This window comes from Rhincodon typus, chromosome 2 (genome assembly GCF_021869965.1).
Source record: "Rhincodon typus isolate 14 chromosome 2, sRhiTyp1.1, whole genome shotgun sequence".
In the NCBI taxonomy this organism is placed as follows: Eukaryota; Metazoa; Chordata; class Chondrichthyes; order Orectolobiformes; family Rhincodontidae; genus Rhincodon; species Rhincodon typus.
The window spans coordinates 70,427,455-70,447,087 of NC_063333.1; the positions used below are offsets into that span (position 1 = coordinate 70,427,455).

General features: G+C 39.9%; 1 protein-coding gene across 1 annotated transcript in view; it reads left to right on the top strand.

Moving 5' to 3' along the window:
- zgc:85777 (uncharacterized protein LOC405871 homolog) overlaps positions 1–19,633 on the top strand; it is an 83,807-nt gene that overhangs the window by 21,932 nt on the left and 42,242 nt on the right. Inside the window, exon 3 of the mRNA XM_048608351.1 lies at positions 15,066–15,245. Within this exon, the coding sequence (XP_048464308.1) occupies positions 15,066–15,245 (180 nt within the window). The remainder of the gene's footprint in view (positions 1–15,065; positions 15,246–19,633) is intronic.

A 19,633-nucleotide genomic window follows, 5' to 3' on the forward strand; every position in this document is an offset into this window, starting at 1 on the left:
TCTGATGCTGCTTGACCTGCTGTGTTCATCCAGCTCTACACCTTGTCCAGAACAGTGGTCTGTAGCATTGGGCTGCTGCTTGTAAAATACAACAGAGGTCTGCAGCAGAACCTGAAAAAACCTGTACAAGCTGACCTTCTGGTGCAGCACTCAAGGGAGTTCAACTGCCAGAAGTGACATCTTTCAGATGAGGCATTGAAACAGAGACCCCAACTGGCTGCTCAGGTTAATGTAAAAGACATGATGGCATTGCTTCAAAGAAGTTACCCCCGTGTCTTGGCCAATATTTAAATTTCAATCAACACCATAAAATTATGATCTTCTGCTTTTTGGAGTTTGGCTTTGCTCAGATTTCCTGCTGTGTTTCCGACACTGAAATGATTTGAGATTTATAGTGGTCATAGTAAATGCAAGCCTTTCCCTTTTTAATAATGATGCTATTGTTGTTAGTATTGCATCATTCTATGGTTATACAATGCTGCCCTGTGCCTCGGGCACAGTAATTAAACATTTACCCTTCAGCAATATTTTTCATTAATCAATTAATGTAAATCAGCCAGCTATCTGGTATTTTGGTGCATTATATATTTTCCTATATGGGAATGACTTTAAAAGCACTTCTTTTGCTCTGAAATATTTAAGGATGATTTGAAGCCATGACAGAAGTTATATAAACATAAGGTAGTTTTTAAAAGTCAGACCAGACCAATAGGAAGAAAGCTTCCCTGACAGAGCAAAATCAAGAATACTAGATTATCTTCCACCAAAACATTCAGGGTCAGTTTGAATCCTCTGTACACCTCTCAGCATGTGTAACAAAATTTAACAACAATTAAACTACAGAAGTTCAAACTTTCTTATTTAGAATTGGTTACTTGCTTCTTTGGTACTTTTGTGTGTTTATTTTAATAACTTTTAAGTTTAAATGAGGTCTAAGATAAGTCTGATAACCTCCATTCACAGTTTACACAATTATCATTAACACACATATACTAACATAACCCCGTTTCATTTAAAGTGAGGCAGAAAACTGCATCCTAAAAACAAAACAAGTAAGTGATGCACACATTTTCTTCACTGTCACATCACTGTAGTGCCACAGTGGGACCGGAATTGCAAAAGGTTTGGTGCTAAATTTCATCCCAGGAGTCACACAATCTGCACAAATCACAGGTGTGACTGAATGATAGGCCCAATGTACACACTACTTTTCAATTTCCTCTCATGCTGCTCAGTTACAGCAATGTCCAAAACATTATGGCACACCCATGTTTGTCTAAATCCCCAGGAATGGTCATCAAAGGAGTCCTCAAGAAGCGTAATACATGAAATGTTGACTGTTCCTTTCCTGCCTGGCCTGCTGTGTTCTTTCAGCCTCCTGTTTGTCTACCTTGGATTCCAGCATCTGCAGTTATTTTGTCTCTAAATATGTTTTAATTCACCCTGGCTCACTTATCTGCCGGCTTCAGGTTCCAGTGTGAATTGTGTTGGAACAATGTGTGGTAATTGCTTGGTGGGGTTGCATTTCTATAATACAAAACCAGCACTAATTGGCAGTTTGATTCAGACTGATGTAAAGGATAACTGCTGTGAGAAATGATGAACTGATACATTGGTGCAATGGGATAAGGATTAAAGCATATTTCTGAGGTGAGGCAACTTTATATTTATTGATTTGAATGCTGTCATTGGAAGATTTCCTTTTCAGCACTGAATTGTATGAGTTCTTTTCTTCTGATGGAAAACCATGAACAGCTTGGGCCTGGTTTGATTAAAGGAGTTTCTGCACCACCAAATTTTGACAGTCAGAACCAAAATTTACCCAAATCTGCTGGAGCACTCTTTACCTTGGTGAGCATAAAAATAATGTTTTCAAAATTACAATTAAAATTTGGTTTGTGAGCAAAGGAGGCAAATTTAGAATTGTACATGTTTCTTCTGCCTCCTTTCTTTGCTACTTTTGACAAAAATGGAATTGCCAAGTCTGGAAAACTTTCTTAACTTCAAAATTCATAAATACTTTAACATTTAAAATATTCCACAGAGAAAGCTTAAAGGTGAAATAGGTTACTAATATTCAGGGAAGCAATTTTTCATGAAAGGTTATCAAAAGAATCATAAACTGAGAATACAAAAGTAATTTACTTAATATTTTCCTGTTCCCTTGTATGGCAGTAAATCTCTCCAATAGGGCCACACAATTTAAGCTTCATAGAAACCTCCGCTTTCCCTACTTTATCTAATCACATTAACGTATCCTATTCTTTTCTATTATGTGTGCTCCTGCAACTCGAAAAGGCATATCTTCTAACCACCTCAACTACTCCTTGTAGTGGTGATTTCTGGTATCATCCACCCAAACATTTTTTGCACTTTGTCCAATTTATCCATATCCTTTAATGATCTGAAACCAGAACAATTCAAAATAACTTAGGTGCAGACTAACCAAAGTTCTATTCAACACTTGAATAACTATTCTTTCTCCAATCTTACCCCTCCAAAAATGTACCCAGAGCCTTCTTTTCTGTTTTACAAACTTATTAACTTATAGGAGACTTCCTAGAACCCGCCCAGTAATCACTGGCAAAATCATAAATACTTTAGAACATACAATAAAGGGCATTAATGATCCTTTAAATGATTTGTGTATCAGTACCCTCAGAGCCCCCTGTTTTTCTCCCCATTTGGTTGTTTATGTTCCAAATAATCTATATGTTCCTTACTTTTGCTACCAAAATATATCATTCCTCACACACCGATATTGTATTTTGGTTGCTAATTGTACACCGGTTCTACACATTCATTACTGTACTTTGTCACAGTTCTTTATTTTTATAGAATCCTTACAGTGTGGAAACAGGCCATTCAGCCCAACAAGTCCACACTGACCTTACGAAGAGCCTTCCACCTATAACCCTGCATTTGCCATGGCTAACACACCTAACCTACAAATCCCTGAACACTATGGTTAATTTAGCATGGCCAAACCACCTAACTTGCACATCTTGGGAGGAAACTAGAGCACCTGGAGGGAACCCACCCGGACACAGGGAGGACATGCAAACTCCATACAGACAGCCACCCAAGGCTAAAATTGAACCTGGGTCCCTGGCACTGTGAGGCAGCAGTGCGAACCACTAAGCACCATGCTTCTTCTATATGTTTCTCTATATCAACTATATTCCTTAACTTTGTGTCATCAGCAAATTTTGAAATTGTACTTGTGTGTTCAAATTGTTTTCATAAATGGTGAACATCAGCATCAATTCAATGAGGATTGATATATATCAACTTCCTTTTGAAAATTCATCCTGTCTATTGCATTTCTAAATGATAAGTCTTCACAGCTCTGTTTCTCTCCATAAATGCTAACTCCACTCCTAAGCATTTCCAACGCTTTTTATTTGTATTTTAGATTCCCAGCATCAACAGCATTTTGCTTTCATGCTATTGTTTATCAATTTTTTTTCTGTTTCAAGGTTTCTCTGTTCCACCTTTGAGTTAGAATTTGTTTAAACATTTTTTCAACATTAATCAAGTCACTATTACTTGAGAACTATTACATTTTCAACAACTTCCAACATGAATTTCCTTTGTGCCTCCACAACACATTCCTCTGTCATAGCTGTCAGTGTTACTTGTTATCTCTCAGTTAGGAGGATAGGAGATTATGTGTTGTGTTTTACTGTATGATCCACATCATTCTTACTTCATAAAAACCAAAAGAGCTGCGGATGCTATAAATAAGGAACAAAAACAAAATTGCTGGAAAAGCTCAGCAGGTCTGGCAGCATCTGTGAAGGAAAAAAACAGAGTTAACGTTTCGGGTCCAGTGACCCGTCCTCAGAATAACTGGGTTCTGAGGAAGGGTCACCGGACCCAAAATGTTAACTGTTTTTTTCCTTCACAGATGCTGGCAGACCTGCTGAGCTTTTCCAGCAACTTTGTTTTTGTTCATTCTTACTTCATGTTCAGCTTCATGGGCATTGTGTCCTTTTTCAAAGTTGGAGTTCTTTGCTGCCATGAAATGATCTGTCATAATAACTGGCTAAGAGTTCATGGAACTTGCCTGATAATTATTGGTAAAGTCATAGGTACTTGAGAACATACTGTAAAATTCATTAAAGAACCTTGCAATTCATTTTGCCAATCTTTAAAGCTTAAAAAAGTCATTATTTCTTTCATCAACTATTCATTTCTTTTCTGAATTTGCATCCTTGACAATCCATTCCAGACTTTCCCCACTATCTTTGAAAATCATTTGAATGTATCTTGACCACTTTGCACAGCACTTATGTTCTGTCTATAAAATGACCCTGAGCTTCAAATTGCCTGCAACTTCAACACACCACCATTTTCCTACACTAACGTTTCTGTTGCAGGCCTGTTGCAGTGTTCCAGTGAGCCTCAGCATGAGCTTGAAGAGCAGCATCCCATCTTTCACTTGGGGTCCCTGCAGCCTCTAGAACTCAATATCGAGTTCAACAACTTTATAGCCTGATTCCATCCTTCCATGCTTTTTACCCAGCCCCACATCCTGATCCTGTCTTGACATGGATGCTTTCAGCACAACTAACCCATTCTCATCCACTTTTAGTCCTATTATCACATGATATGGGTTGCTCTCTCTCTCTCTCTCTCTGGACTCCGTCTCCATCTATCTGCTCACCTCTCTACCCCATTCACCTCCCCCAACCTCAACCTTCACTGGACTCAGAATGTTTACTCTGCTTTCTTCCCAAAGGTGCTGCCAGAACTGCCGAGTTTCGCCAGCAATTTCAATTTTCGTAACTTGTGAGGTCATGATTTTAGATTTAGATTTAGAATCCCTACAGTGTGGAAACAGGCCCTTTGGCCCAACAAATCCACACCGACCCTTGAACCATCCCACTCAGACCTATCCCCCTATAACTCACCTAAGCTACACATCCCTGAACACTACGAGCAATTTAGCACGGCCGATCCACCTAACCTGCACATCTTTGGATTGTGGGAGGAAACTGGAGTACCTGGAAGAAACCCATGCAGACATGGGGAGAACGTGCAAACTCCACACAGACAGTCACCCGAGGATGGAATTGAACCCAGGTCTCTGGCGCTGTGAGGCAGCAATGCTAACCACTGAGCCATTTAGATGAAGGAATTGAGAGCAGTTATGTCTAAATTTACTGACAACACTAAGTTAAGTCAATTTGTAAGAAGTGTGGGTGAAATAGTCATGTTAAACAATCTGTCACACTATATCGCATCCCTGAATTTTAGAAGTTAAAAATTCCATTAAGGTGTACCTACTCCTTTTTGCCTCTGATGCAACATTCCCAGATTTCCTTGATCCCTAGGTTGTATTTCTAGAATTAAATTACTCAGGTCCTGTATCAGCATTCATTTAGATCATTGTTCATCAGTTTTTGAGCTCCATTTACTTGACTTAGTTTCATTTTCCTTCACATCTTTTGCTGATTAAAATCTGTCAATATCTACCTTCAGCATTTAATTTGACCTAGTATCCACACAGTTATTTTAATGAGTTCCATATTTCCCCTATTCTTCATCTAAGAAGAAACATGCATATTTCAATCCAAAATATCCTCTATCCAGAATTCTTTTTTCTTCCTATATCTAATGTTAAATTCATATCCTTATCTCCCACACCAGTTTATGATATTTATTGTGTGGATTCTGCAGTCATCAACACAACTAACAGCTTTGACTCTTTACCATAGAGATTTGTTTCAAACCATATCACAGGACTATATCAGCTGCTTGTCTACATATAACAAACTGATATTCCACTCCAGAGACTACAATGGAACTAACAGATGTTATGTATAACCAATACCTGATCTACTATCACTTATTTTGCCTGATTCTAATTTCTACCCCTGTGTTTAAATCTGTCGAGTGTTGGCCTTGATTCTTGAGTCAGCAGAAATGATGGGTGCATTGCCTCTGCCCACTGTGCTCCAATGGAACTGTTTATTTTCAGTTGAGACTTCCAACCTTAGTTGAAGCAGAAGTGAACAAGAGTAATTAAGTTTTTAAAGGTCTCAATTTAGTTAATTGGTGTGGGCTTCCCAGTGTTCTACCTTTATGCTAAGAAGGCTATAGTGACAAACTTTTTAACTTATTTCTTTGTTTTTCTAATTCTGTAACTAAGATCTTGTACCTAGATATTTTATAGCTAAGTTGGCCACATTATACACTTTCCAATGCACTCTTGTACCTGGTACTTCAGCACATAGTGTCATACAGCAGAAGCAGGCCCTTCGGTCCAACCATTCCCTACCTAACATAATCCCAAACTAAACTAGTCTCACCTGCCTGCTCCTGGCCCATGTCCCTCCAACCCTTTCCTATTCATGTACTTATCCAAATGTCTTTTACATGTTGTAATTGTACCCATATCCGCCACTTCCTCATGAAGTTCATTCCACACACTGACAACCCTCTGTGTAAAAAAAAGCCCATGTCTTTTTTAAATCTCTCTCCTCTCACCTTAAAAATGTACTCCCAAGTCTTGAAATTCCCCATCCCAGGGAAAGGACAACGTATGACAATAAAACCTAAATCTAAATGTAAATCTACATAAGTTATCATGTGAATGAAAGGTAAGTAGGCGAGCGACAAGCGGATAAGTGGGTGAATGTACGAATCATTAAGGCGGGGGGAGGAGTGGATGCATGAGTGGTCTAGTCCAGGATGAAAATGATGACATAGATGAAATTGACGTCTTTGGTTTTTCACTGAAGTATTTCGGAGCCAGACTGAGTGCAGTGGCCGGAACATCCACGATATAAAAGTACCAGGTTGGAATTTCCAGTCAGGGAGTGAAGAGTCCACTTGATCCTGCTGATCCAGTGCAGATTAAAGTGACGAGTCACAAGGAATATTCTGCAGTGAAATCAACGTAACTCACTCGCTCTGTCCTAATCATGGAGGTGCAGCTTTTCACCATGACCTGCAGCATCTTGCTGCTGCTGGCTTCACAAATCAACATGGCAAAGAAAGGTAAAAGCTTCAATTTTTTTGAGAATGGAATTTACTGTTCGCTTTGTTACTGCAATAGCAAAATTAGCATTGGTCACTCATGCGGAGTGATGCCTATTTCTAACTATTTGAGACTCGACTTTTGCTTCATAGAATAAGTCGAGGTTAGTGACACTCCGAGTCAGAGTTTTCATATTAGCATAACTATGTAATTTTCATCCAGAAATTTAGGGCACCGTGAGAATGTTAAACGGGTAACAAAGTAAATTATCAATACCTGTTATTTGAATTGACAGCGAAATTAATCTAAACTATGTTTCAAATCTTATCAGTGGAGTTTTTTTAGACACAGTTGGACCAATGATTTAGAATGAGTTTACAACCTTTTTTTTTTACAAATAAAGTTTTTTTTTAATTTATTATTTTCCACTCCTGGAATTAATTCTCTCTTGTCACTCTTTTCTGTTTTAGACTCTGGAAAGTACTTTGTTCTAGAATGTGTAAGGTCCTGCATGGGAGAGACTTTGACCAGCTTTAAGTGCAGCTTTAAACAACTATGAATAAAGTTATTATTGTTAGCGTTAACACCTGGGACGGAGTTGGCATTCTGATATGATGAAACTTTGCTTTATAACATGACATCCTGAAGGATTTGTAATTATCTTGCCTCTAAGTCAGAAATTTCGGGTGACCTATTTGAATATTAAGTACCTCCTTGTCTCCAGAAGCTGCAGCTTTCATAGCAAGTTCTAATTCAAACTGCCCTAAGTTAGACGTGGATGTGACTCAGGGTAGAAGTCCGTCAACCACACTCTGTGTTAGAATGGGTCAGTTTGATATCAGGTCTAGGACCGGACTAGAGAACTGATTAAGACAGCCACATTTCAAAGTAGGTCAAAAATCACATAACACCAGGATACAGTCCAACAGGTTTATTTGAAAAGACTAGCTTTCAAAGCGTTTGTTCCTTCATCAGGTGTGGTCTACATCAGGCTATACCCGATGAAGGAGCAAGGCTCCAAAAGTTTGTATTTTCAAACAAACCTGTTGGACTATAACGTGGTGGCCTGTGATTTTTGACCTTGTCCAATCAAGTCCTACACACTTTTTATACTAAAGTTTAACTATTTTATTTCTACTGTTCCCATGTTCTGATTAACACCACTGCTGCTATTTTTGACTGTACAGTTAGGATTGAAAATTATTAATGATTTTAAGTGATTTTCCTTGTGTGTATTTTTTGCCTCTAACTAAAGAAATGTGGCAGATAATTACAGTTCTCTCATCCACAATCTGAGGAAATGGGTGGAATACTTCTGTTATACTTCCTATCCTCAAATATATTTTAGTTTCACTGCCCAAGCAATCTGCTTGTGTTAACAAACTACTGGCTTTGCTGTTTATGTGAAACTGAGACAGCAACTTCAGTAGGAAACAGATGAACAGTTACACTGAAATCCAAAAAAAACTGATGAGTTGCAAATCTTCAAATTAGTTTTATGAAGACTACATGTTGCTTTCTGCCTCTGCACTGAGATGCATTGAATAATCTGATGTTACTGTAATCAAACAACAGATACCAATTAAACTCACTACAGAAAGCTATCATTTAAAGTAGCATTATACTTTCAAGAGCAAGTGATACAAGAGAAAACATCATTTGTTCTCACTTTCAATTTCTGTACCCAATTTAGCATTGGATTCAGTTACTTAAAATTGTAAATTACTCAGTCCTTAAACTATTAACTTCACAATCCATCAATCTGATTAGTAAAGTTTCTTGGTTCACTCGGGTTTCAAATACAGCAGATCTTCCAGTCTCAGAATGCCCTTTTGTTTTAGAAACAAAGTTTTTTGAAACAGTATTGGTGATTGCTTGTTTGGATTCTGTAATTTCATACTTCATGAATTTAGAGAAAAAAACATGGCTGATCATATATAATTTATGTCATATGGTAAGTTACAAGAATTTATTGCTTATTTAACATTCTCTTTGCAGTAATTGTTTTCAACACTGCATGCCTTAAGATATAAGTCAGAATGTGTGCCGTTATCAAAGATTGCATCAGTGCTCAGTATTAAATTGTAGTTGACTCCCACTTATTTGTAGATATCAGTAGATATGGTTAGAGTTGATTTAAGATTAAAGTATCTAACATTTTTGTTTGCATTAAAGAAAGCCAGGCACAACAAGCCTAATACAACAGGAATACAAATTTTGAGGTGATGGTTTTTTTTTAAATTAGTTAGATTATTAAAATTTTGTCTTAAAACTATATGGAATAAAGAATCACTTAAAGTGCACAAGACAAACATGAGATGCCCTGTTACTTAAAAGTGGACTTGTAGCTTACATGGCTTCAAGACACACCAAAATACTTCCTAACCACTACTTACCTTGATCATAATCATGAATGAGATTGCAACTGTATATCCTGTTATAGTGAAACTTATTCATAGATCGTATAATCCCTACAGTGTGGAAACAGGCCCTTCAGCCCAACAAGTCCACAGCGACCCTTGGAGCACCCCATGTCCCCACACACCCTATAACCCACCTAATCTACACATCCCTGAACTCTACAGGCAATTTAGCATGGCCAATCCACATTGCCTGCACATCTTTGGACTGTGGGAGGAAACCGGAACGCCCGGAGGAAACCCACGCAGACGCTGGGAGAATGTGCAAACTCCACACAGACAGTCACCTGAGGATGGAATCAAACCCAGGTCCCTGGCGCTGTGAGGCAGCAGTGCTAACCATTGAGCCACGGTGCCATCCCTGAGATGGCCACGCAAGCTTTCGTTCAGAACACAAAGCATTAAACTCGTGGCTAGAATCCTGTAGACTTGGTTAGTATGGGGATTGAACCCATGACCTTGGTGTTATTGTGGGATAAGTAGTCACCAGAAGACTGAACATGACCATAGCCTTTCTTCAAATGGATACTTCAGTAGTTAGTTGAAAGGGCAGACACGTACTTTGGTGAACCTGTTTGACACCCTGTTCTATATGACCAAATTTCATATAGTTGTCATATTCCCTGCAGTGCCTAACCAGACCCAAAAAAAGCATCAGTTTCTCATTCATCAAAATGTTGTTTTACCACCATCACCTGTAAATATCAAAATTATCTTCCAAGTCATCTTTGTGTGTACAATTCTGCACTCTTAATGTAGTTAAGTCTTTCTTAAATTCCAAAATTGTACTCAGCACAGCAAAAGTGGACTTGCAGATGTGTTGTACAATATCAAAATGCCCTTTTACTCTTGCTTTCTCTTGAAGTCTGGAATTCTTTTTGTGGAGATAGGTTGATTGGTTAGCCAGCAATTGAGAGACTGTAGAAGGTATTTTTTTAAAAAGAGTAATAGAAACTTTCAAGTCTTGGAAGAGATTTTTCTGGAAAGTGACTTCTGCTTCATGGTTTTGATGAAAAAAACAATCTGACTACTTTCTTACAGCTTGGTAGATGGTTTCTACAAGTTCAGAGGCTTTTGCTTTGTAGCTTACAGTTAGTGGCATTGATTATTGTCAGTGGTTGTTGTATGAGGCAGTGTTGACCCCCTAAACTATCTGATCTTTCAAACTCAGGAATTCATAAAGGCACCAAAAACAGAACTTGCTGGAAAAGCTCAGCAGGTCTTCAGCATCTGTGGACAGAAATGAGAGTTAATATTTAGGTTGAGTGATCCTTCCTCATTAGGGCAGTTGGGTTGAACTGAGGGTTGAGGGGGGTGGTCATGGGACCAAACCTTCTTGGAGAAGGAGACATGGTACCATTGAGACAAAGGTATTTATCACAGGTAATCAACTGTCTATGGCCCATTCCAAGTTTGCTTTATCCAGACCTGTTCTTGAAACCTTAACTGCCTTTAAGTTTACAATATTAGTGTAATGAAGAGTAAGAACAGTTTTATTATTTGGCAACTTGGGCTCTGAAATAGAGGTAAATGGGTTTTCATTTTCAATTCTGAGAATTGAATCGTTATTTATTGTCACTTACAAGAAATATACAGTGAAAAGTATTTAAATCACCATACCACGGCACATGTCTTAAATACAGAAGGCATAATAAGAAAACAAGACAATCAAGACAAAGTCCATCTTAGTTCAATTCCCAGCTCTTGGGTTCAGGAAAATGCAGCACCCCGCTGCAAGACCGCCATGTGGGGTTGCTGGAATAATGGGCTGGAAGCTGCTGCTAAAGCAGGCCATCCATGTTGGACCACTAGAATCCCTGGTTGCAAGACACCACAGAAACTAGCCCAAGGACCAATCTCGTCGCCGATGTCGTAAAAGCCATCCAAAGGATTCCTGGGCTGTTGGAGGCTGGGCTGAAACCACCTTAATGGGCGCTGCCAGCATTAACCCTTGTAGCAGTCGATGCTGGGTCCCCGTGCTCACTCCTCCACCAGGCAAGATTTGTTTGGGTTGGTAAATTGGCAGATGGAATTTATGGGTTTTTGGAGGAGTTGAGGCCATGATGGCATTTCAGCAGGAGAATAATGATATGAATTCAATTCATTGTGGAATGGGGAACTGGTGGAGATTGACAAAGATGGGACTGAGCAGGAATCAGTGATCATGTTGTCCATCACGAGAATTTTGAGTGAATCAGTTTATGGAGTAGTGTGTGGGAATGTGGTGAGTGAAACATTGGAGCAATGGTGCTGAGAGACAACCAATGCATGGTAAATTTTCAAATAGACTTCCCCATTGTTACAGCTACTTGAGATTCAGCTGTTTTTTTTTTACTTTTGAAACTGACCAGAAGCCTAATATGATTATTATATCTCCCTAAGGTTTATAGTCAGGCCTGCTGGATTCATTTATATAGTGGAAAAATGTAGTTATCTTCCAGAAATATATTTTGACCATTTTCTGACATTACATATTGTATTGAGAGTCTTTGCTTAATTATTCCCTCAATAGTTAACACTTATCTAATCACAACTAATGTGCAAAATCCCACTGAACTCTGCCAAGGCCACTCAAAACATTTTGTTTGGAAAATATCGCTGATTTCTGAAGACTTGACATGCGTTGCATAGATTTTTGACTGTGATAGTTTGATGCTTGTAATTACTGCAGGTTAGGTATTTTAATAATGGAGCTTTACTTTTCAATAGCTGTAGAACCGGAAAGGGTAACAAATTTTTTAAAGCATCATGAGCGGAAAAATTATTCCACTGACTACCATGTTTTGTGATTGTCGTAAACTATCATTCAGAATTTGTTTTCGTTGTGCCCTAAAACTTTTGTAAGACAGATTTATTTGAACACACTTCTGTGTCAATAGCTACTTACAAATCCAACACTATTTATCCTTTTAGGACAGGCTTTCTATTTGTTTATTTTAGCCAACATTATTTCTCCAACTAGTTTCTGAATGCACTAACCACATTTGTACTGAGATTTACATAGAAATCACAACTTCCTTCAATTGAAGAGATAACACAGTGTGAGCTGGAGGAACACTGCTCACAGTAGGCCAGGCCAGGCCAGCTGTGTTATCATTGACTCCAGCATCTGCAGTTCTTGCTATCTCTTCCTTAAATTGAACATTGGAAAGACCAAAGTCTTTTTATTCAGCTTTTATAATTGTTGTCATAGGCTCCATCATTCACTCAGCTGTTTGATCAAACCAATTATAATTCACTCTGAGTGAGAGAGGGTGTCAATCAGTGTCATGAGTGTGACTGATTATTCAGTTATTGGGGGAAATGAACTCAAATTAAAACAAATTCACTCTACTCATGACCCAAAATCTCCACACATGCATTATCACTCTGAAGTAATGGTGATTCCGAGATGAACCATGGCTGATTTTCTCCTTCCCAGCTCCAGATGCTGAGATTGTGATAGAATTAGAGAAAATTCAAGTAGTAGTAGATCATGTGGCCTTTCAAGCCTGATCCATCATTCAGTATGACCAGAACAGTTCATCTTACTCAGTATCTATTTCTGTTTTCTTTCCATCCCTTTTTTTTTAATCCCTTTAGCCCTAACATTTATTTCTAGCTCCTTCTTGGAAACATTCAATGCTTTAACATTAAAGGCTTTCTGTGGCAGAGAATTCCACAGGCTCACAAATCTTTTGGGTGTAGGAATCTCTCCTTCTTTCAATCCTAAATGCCCTACCCCCGTAACTTCAAACTGTGACTCTGGCTCTGTACTCCCCAGTCATCAAGAGTAACCTTCCTGCATTTACCTTGTTTTATTCCTGTTAGAATTTTAGAAGTTTTGGTGAGATGGGCGGCATGGTGGCTCGGTGGTTAATAACCTGCTTTACAGCACCAGGCACCCAGGTTTAATTCCACGTTTGGACGACTTTGTTTGTGTGGAGTTTGCACACTCTCCCTGTGTCTGCGAGGGTTTCCTCCACAATACAAAGATGTGCAGGTTAGGTGAATGGGCCATGCTACATTGCCTGTAGTGTTCAGGGGTGTGCAGGCTACGTGGGTTAGCCATGGGAAATGGACAGTTACAGGGATAAGGTAGGGGGATGAGTCCAGGTGGGATGCTGTTCTGAGGGTTGATGTGGACCCATTGGGCCAAATGGCCTGTTGCCACAATGTAGGGATTCTGAGATCCCCTTCCTTTATTTTGCCAAACCGCAGTGAATATAATCTTAACCAATCCAGTTCATATGTCAGTTCAGCAGTTTGAGGAATCAGTCTGGTAAACCATTGTTATACTCCCTTCAAAGCCAGAACATTCATCCTCAGATAAAGAGACCAAAACTGCATACAATACTCCAGGTGTGGTCTCACCAAGGGCCTGTACAATTGCAGCAAGAAGCCGTGGTCCTGTATTCTAATCCTCTTGCTATGAAGACCAACATACCATTTGTCTTCTTTACTGCCTGCTGCGTCTGCATGCTTACTTCAGTGACTGGTGTACAAGAATACCCAGGTGTCATTGCATCTTTCCTCTTCCCATATATTACCATTCAGAAAATAATATGCCTGCCACCAAAGTGAATAAGCTGACATTTATCCACATTATAATGCATCTGCCATGCATTTATGCACCCACTGAACTTGTCCAAATCACACCTGAAGAGTCTCTTATAATAACAAGGTGTAGAGCTGGATGAACACAGCAGGCCAAGCAGCGTCAGAGGAGCAGGAAAGCTGATGTTTCGGGCCTAGACCCTTCTTCAGAAATGGGGGAGGGGAAGGGGGTTCTGAGATAAATAGGGAGGGGGTGGGGAGGCGGATAGAAGATGGATAGAGGAGAAGATAGGTGGAGAGGAGACAGACAGGTCAAAGAGGCGGGGATGGAGCCAGTAAAGGTGAGTGTAGGTGGGGAGTAGATAGTAGAGTCTCTTCTTCCTCCTCACAGCTCAACCTCCTACCTAGCTTGGAGATGTTATATTTAGTTCCCTTGTCTATGTGAATAGTTGAGATCCAAGCACCGGTTACTGCGATTCCTGCTGATCTCTGGCTGCCAATCAGAAAATGACCCATTTATTCCTAGTCTTTGTTTTCTGACTGCCAAACAGGTTTCTATCCCTATCAGCGCATTGCCCCAGTCCCAGATGCTTTAGTTTTCCATGCTAATCTCATGTGGGACATTATCAAAAGCCTTCTGAGAAGCCAAATAAACCACATTCACAGGCATCCCCCTTATCAACTCAACTGGTTACATCTTTGCAAAACTCCAGCGGATTTATCGAGCATGCTTTCCCTTCCGTAAATCCAGGCTGACTCTGTCTGATCCTGCCGTTTGTTTTTCAAGTGATCTGCTATCAAATTTTTTGTAATAGACTCTAGCATTTTCCTCATTTCTGATGTCAGGCTAACCATTCTGTAATTTCTTGTTTTCTCTCTACCTCCTTTTTCAATTAATGGTATTACATTTGATACCCTTCGATCCATTGGAACTCTTCTGAGCTGAGAACACTTTACATTGCATAGTAAAGATCAACCACCTCCTTTCTGAATTTGATATTCTGCCTACTCTAATGTTTTAGGATTTCCATTGTTTTATGTTTTTAGGTACCAGGACTTGTGTTTACTCAGCTATTGTGCAATTTTATAGATGTTACATGCGGCAATTTTCATGTTTCTAGACAACCGCGATGTCTGCTCGCTGTTACCAGACCCGGGACCCTGTAAGGCCTTGATCCAACGCTTTTATTACAACAGATATACTCAGAATTGTGAGGAATTTGACTATGGTGGCTGCATTGGTAATGCAAATAACTTTGAAACGTTGAAAGAATGCACAGGGCACTGCCAAAGACTTAAAAGTAAGCTCTGTTCTTTATTTTTCTGTGTTCTGTGATGTGCACTTTTGCCTGAAGGACATGCTCATTTAGGAAAATGAGAGTGTGACAAGAAGTGTGAGAGTTCTTGCTTATCAAATCTGTGTTTTTAAAAAAGTATTTTGAATAGTTGATAACTCAAATGTTGCTTGCAAACTACTCATTAGAAGACAAAAGGAAAAAAAACTGCATTTATTCTTCTGCTGACTGAAGTTCTGTTATTATTTAGATATGTTCTTTTTTTTTTACAAGAAAGAGGACTGAATTTCCCATTTGCAGTTAGTGTGAGGGAGAGTGAGTTTCATGGTGCTGAGTCTGCCTTTGGCCAGTATACATTTTCTCAAACAATCTTCCACCTTTTGCTGCCTCCATCACGCAACCAAGGTGTTGTTTATGTTTCTCGGGGGAAACTGTGTGGCGAGCAAAGTAGAAGTACTCTCCACCGCTGAGACCTTGCGGGGTACATGCCTCCAACACCATGCTGAAATCCCAGCTACACAGCAAGCCAGCAACTGGCCCTCACACTGTGGTGTTCAACAGAGAAAATGTCAGGGAAGATGGGCAGGCCACCACCCTGACTACCAGCAGCTCCAGATCCCTGTCCTGAAGTGAAGTTCAGAGCAGTACTTTTATCCTGTTGATAGCCCAGGAAGGTCACACCACTAAACCCAGCCAGCCTGGACAGAAATTTATAACTTGGATCAGTTTTGTGTTCAAAATCAGATGCCCAGAAATGCAGCAAGGTCAATGTTCTTGTGCACTCAAGGTCCACTATCTTCGCTCTGCTACCTCCCCCTCACCTGGCCAGTGCTCAGTCTGACTCTTCTGCTGCATGTGCATCTTACCAGGGCTCATGGAATACACCTTTCAGTATTGAATGCATCATATCCGCTCAACAGCTCTTACCACCTCAGCCAATGATGGCTACATCCCTTGAGCAGAAGAAAAATAATCCTTCCAAATTATGGATCCTTCTGCACTTCCTATCCTCTCCATGGGACTATTTCACCACATGAATCATCGCTAACTGCTCTTGCATCTGTTTCCATTATAGCCAACCCCTCCCTTTTTCTTTCCACAATGCAAGGAAAAACTCTTCCCATAACTGGACTAAATAGTCCAAGCCTGGTAGGATCCATTTCCTCATATCAGAGGAACACTTGGTGTCTGGTGGAATTGCCCATGGGCCTCTCTGTGCCTGTAATCCCAAAGTCAGCAGCAGTGGAAGCCCAAGATTGGTGAACCTTCAGGAAACTCTCAGCAAGTTACAACCCTGAACGTTCAAAGGCAGCAGAGAACACTGCCTGTGGTTTTCAAGCAAACTAGACCAGCTCCGGAGCTGGTTTTTCCACCACAGCTACAGAAATTAGGCCTGCAGTTGGGTATCGTGGGAGGGAGACAAATAAGAAACCATACTGAGTGTATGGGTGATACATGGCTATAAATAACCTATTACTTTCTGTTAATTGTTTTATTCATTTGTGGAATGAGGGTGTCGCTAGGCCAGCATTTATTCCCATCCCTAATTGCCCAGAGGACAGTTAATTCAGTCACATTGCCGTAGGCCAGACCGAGTAAGGATGGCAGTTTCTTTCTCTAAAGGACATTAGTGAACCAAAAAGGTTCTTCCAACAATTGACAATGGATTCATGGTCATCGTTAGACTCTGAATTCCATATTTTTGTTGAATTCAAATTCTACCATCTGCTTGTGGTGGGATTCAAACCCAGGTCCCCTGGACATTACATTGGTCTCTGGATTAACAGTCCAGTGATAATACCACTAGGCCATCTCCTCCCCTAAAATGTATTTTGACTTGCACTGCTAAATAAGTAGCAGACACTTTTCTGCTGTCTGATTTGGTTAAGTTGCACCCACGTGACCGATGCACTTCACTTCAGTTGGAGTCCTTGAACCATCAATTTGAGTGCTGCACTTCGTGTTTAGCTTCGTCATTACCCAGATTTAATGTGCAGGGAATATGTTAGGGCCTGGCTTACACATCATTTCACACTTGTGCACCTTTTGAATGAGAGTACAGAATTTGATGATTCAACATGACCCTGCAGGGAAAGGTTAATTTTAACTTTAAACTTTTCAAGGGATGGCACTGCCTTTCAAGGTTGGGAGATGTGAACTGCTCATGTACATGTCCACTTTGTCTCAGTATAATGGTCTGTCAAGCAAAGGTGCAAAATGTGCTATGTCTCACAGGTTCAATATTCTCCCAAAGGATGCTGAAGCATTGCAGAGCAATCTAACTGTTTATGCACACTCAGAAATATTGAACATTTACTAATGACATCGTGACATAGAAAACAAAACACATAACCATGACTGGTATTTCATTAACACTCTGAAGTTCTGACAGTTATTTAAATGAAGAATCAATATTTATTCAATGGATCAGCAGATAACTGACAAACAACACTAGGTAGTCAAGATATTTCTTGCTTTGGGCACTGAAAGGCCAAACAAGCTAAAATCATCTAGTTTTCCTGACAATGATTATAAAGGTCCTGACACAATTTTTTTTCAGATCTAAGAACAATTTAAAGTTTGAGTCTATTTCAGGATACACAGACTTGAGTTCCTGTCATACTGCCAATAATCAGGTGATAACATCAATCAATTTGAAGATGTATGGGATTTGATTTCGCCTAAGCCAATTTAACTGATAGGATTACAGATCTGGTCATTGCTTCTTCACCTCAAATCCTTCTGCAAAGTACTCCTGGACAATCCTAAGGAATATATCATTGCTGTTCCACTGGGGGGGAAAAAAAAACATGAGTTTGAAGCAATTGCAGCAGGCCAACAGCATCTGTAGTGCTTGACTTTGGATGACCTATTGTGCTGTCGGCAGGTTCAGTGGAACATGCAAGGTATCAAAGTCTCTTAAGAGGCATAGCTTTTCTCACCCCTGAGACAGTGTCCAGTATTTTGTGATTTATATGTTCCATAACTTGACATCAGGCTAAAATGTGTAAGGAATCCAATCTGCCAGAGAAACCCAAAGTGCAACGCAACGCACTACCCCACAATAACAGGTGAAGAGAAGTCAATGAAGAAACAAAGTTCCATTTATGACACAAATATGTCAACAAAGGCAAAGTGGGAACTGCAGCAACACCGCTTACAGACCCCAGGCAAACAACACCTGTAGTAAACTTAACATATCACATGGAAATTGCCAGAAAAGCTGAAGCCTTTACCTCTATCCCAGTGATCTATCCAAAAAGAAAGGAACAATATACATTGCAAGCCCAATTCAACACGGCTGGCAGAGCAAATTTCATTCCTTTCTGCATAAGATGCATAAATGAACTAGCACAGTGTTGTACAGTCTGCGCAAAATAAGCCAATGGTTTACAATTGATCCTAAATCCCATACTTCAGCATTATCTGTTTTACATACCAGTATGGATCCTTGGAATGGACACCTGAAATCTTTGACAAAATTGAAACAGATGGAGCAGCTATTATCAGTCTACCATCATGTACAGACTTCCACTTGATTACAATTCATACGTGACAAGCCTATCAATTTTAACAGCAAAGATTCCAGACTGCAGTAGCAATCTTGTATGTTTTGGTCACAACCGAGCTTTTGCAGATTCAGCTCCTTCAGAAAAGGACCAACAGCAACAGCTCTAAAAGATTATTATCATGAAATGTCCAAAATATATCCAAGAGGTCCCTGAGCAAATGTATTTGTTCTACTTATTGAGACTAATTTGGACTCTCAAAGAACGTGATCTTCAAGTCATAATTGTGCGAGCTCCATGTCAAAACATGTGAGACTGCATAGATCACATGAGCACAGAACAAACACCAAGCGGTTGACACATGAACCCAGACATTGGCCTGGCATTAACAAGAATGCTGAACAATTGATCTGGTTATGTGAAACATGTCAGTCCATTAATCTCAATAATTGAGAGAATATGCCCTTCCACATGAGATCAGTGAGCCAGGGTGCAAGGTTGCAACTGATATATAATTGCAGGCTGGTGATCGACTATTTCACCAAATTCCCTTTTGTGTGATTAAAACAAAAGATTTGTGTAGGACTAATGCAGCAATCACTGACTGACTGACTGAGAGATAGTAGGAACTGCAGATGCTGGAGAATCCGAGACAACAAGGTGCAGGGCTAGATGAATACAGCAGGCCAAGCAGCATCATAGGAGCAGAGAGGCTGACGTTTCGGGCCTAGACCCTTCATCAGAAAAGGGGGAGGGGAAGGGGGTTCCGAAATAAATAGGGAGAGAGTGGGAGGCGGATAGAAGAGGGATAGAGGAGAGGATAGGTGGAGAGGAAACAAACAGGTCGAAGAGGCGGGGATGGAGCCAGTAAAGGTGAGTGTAGGT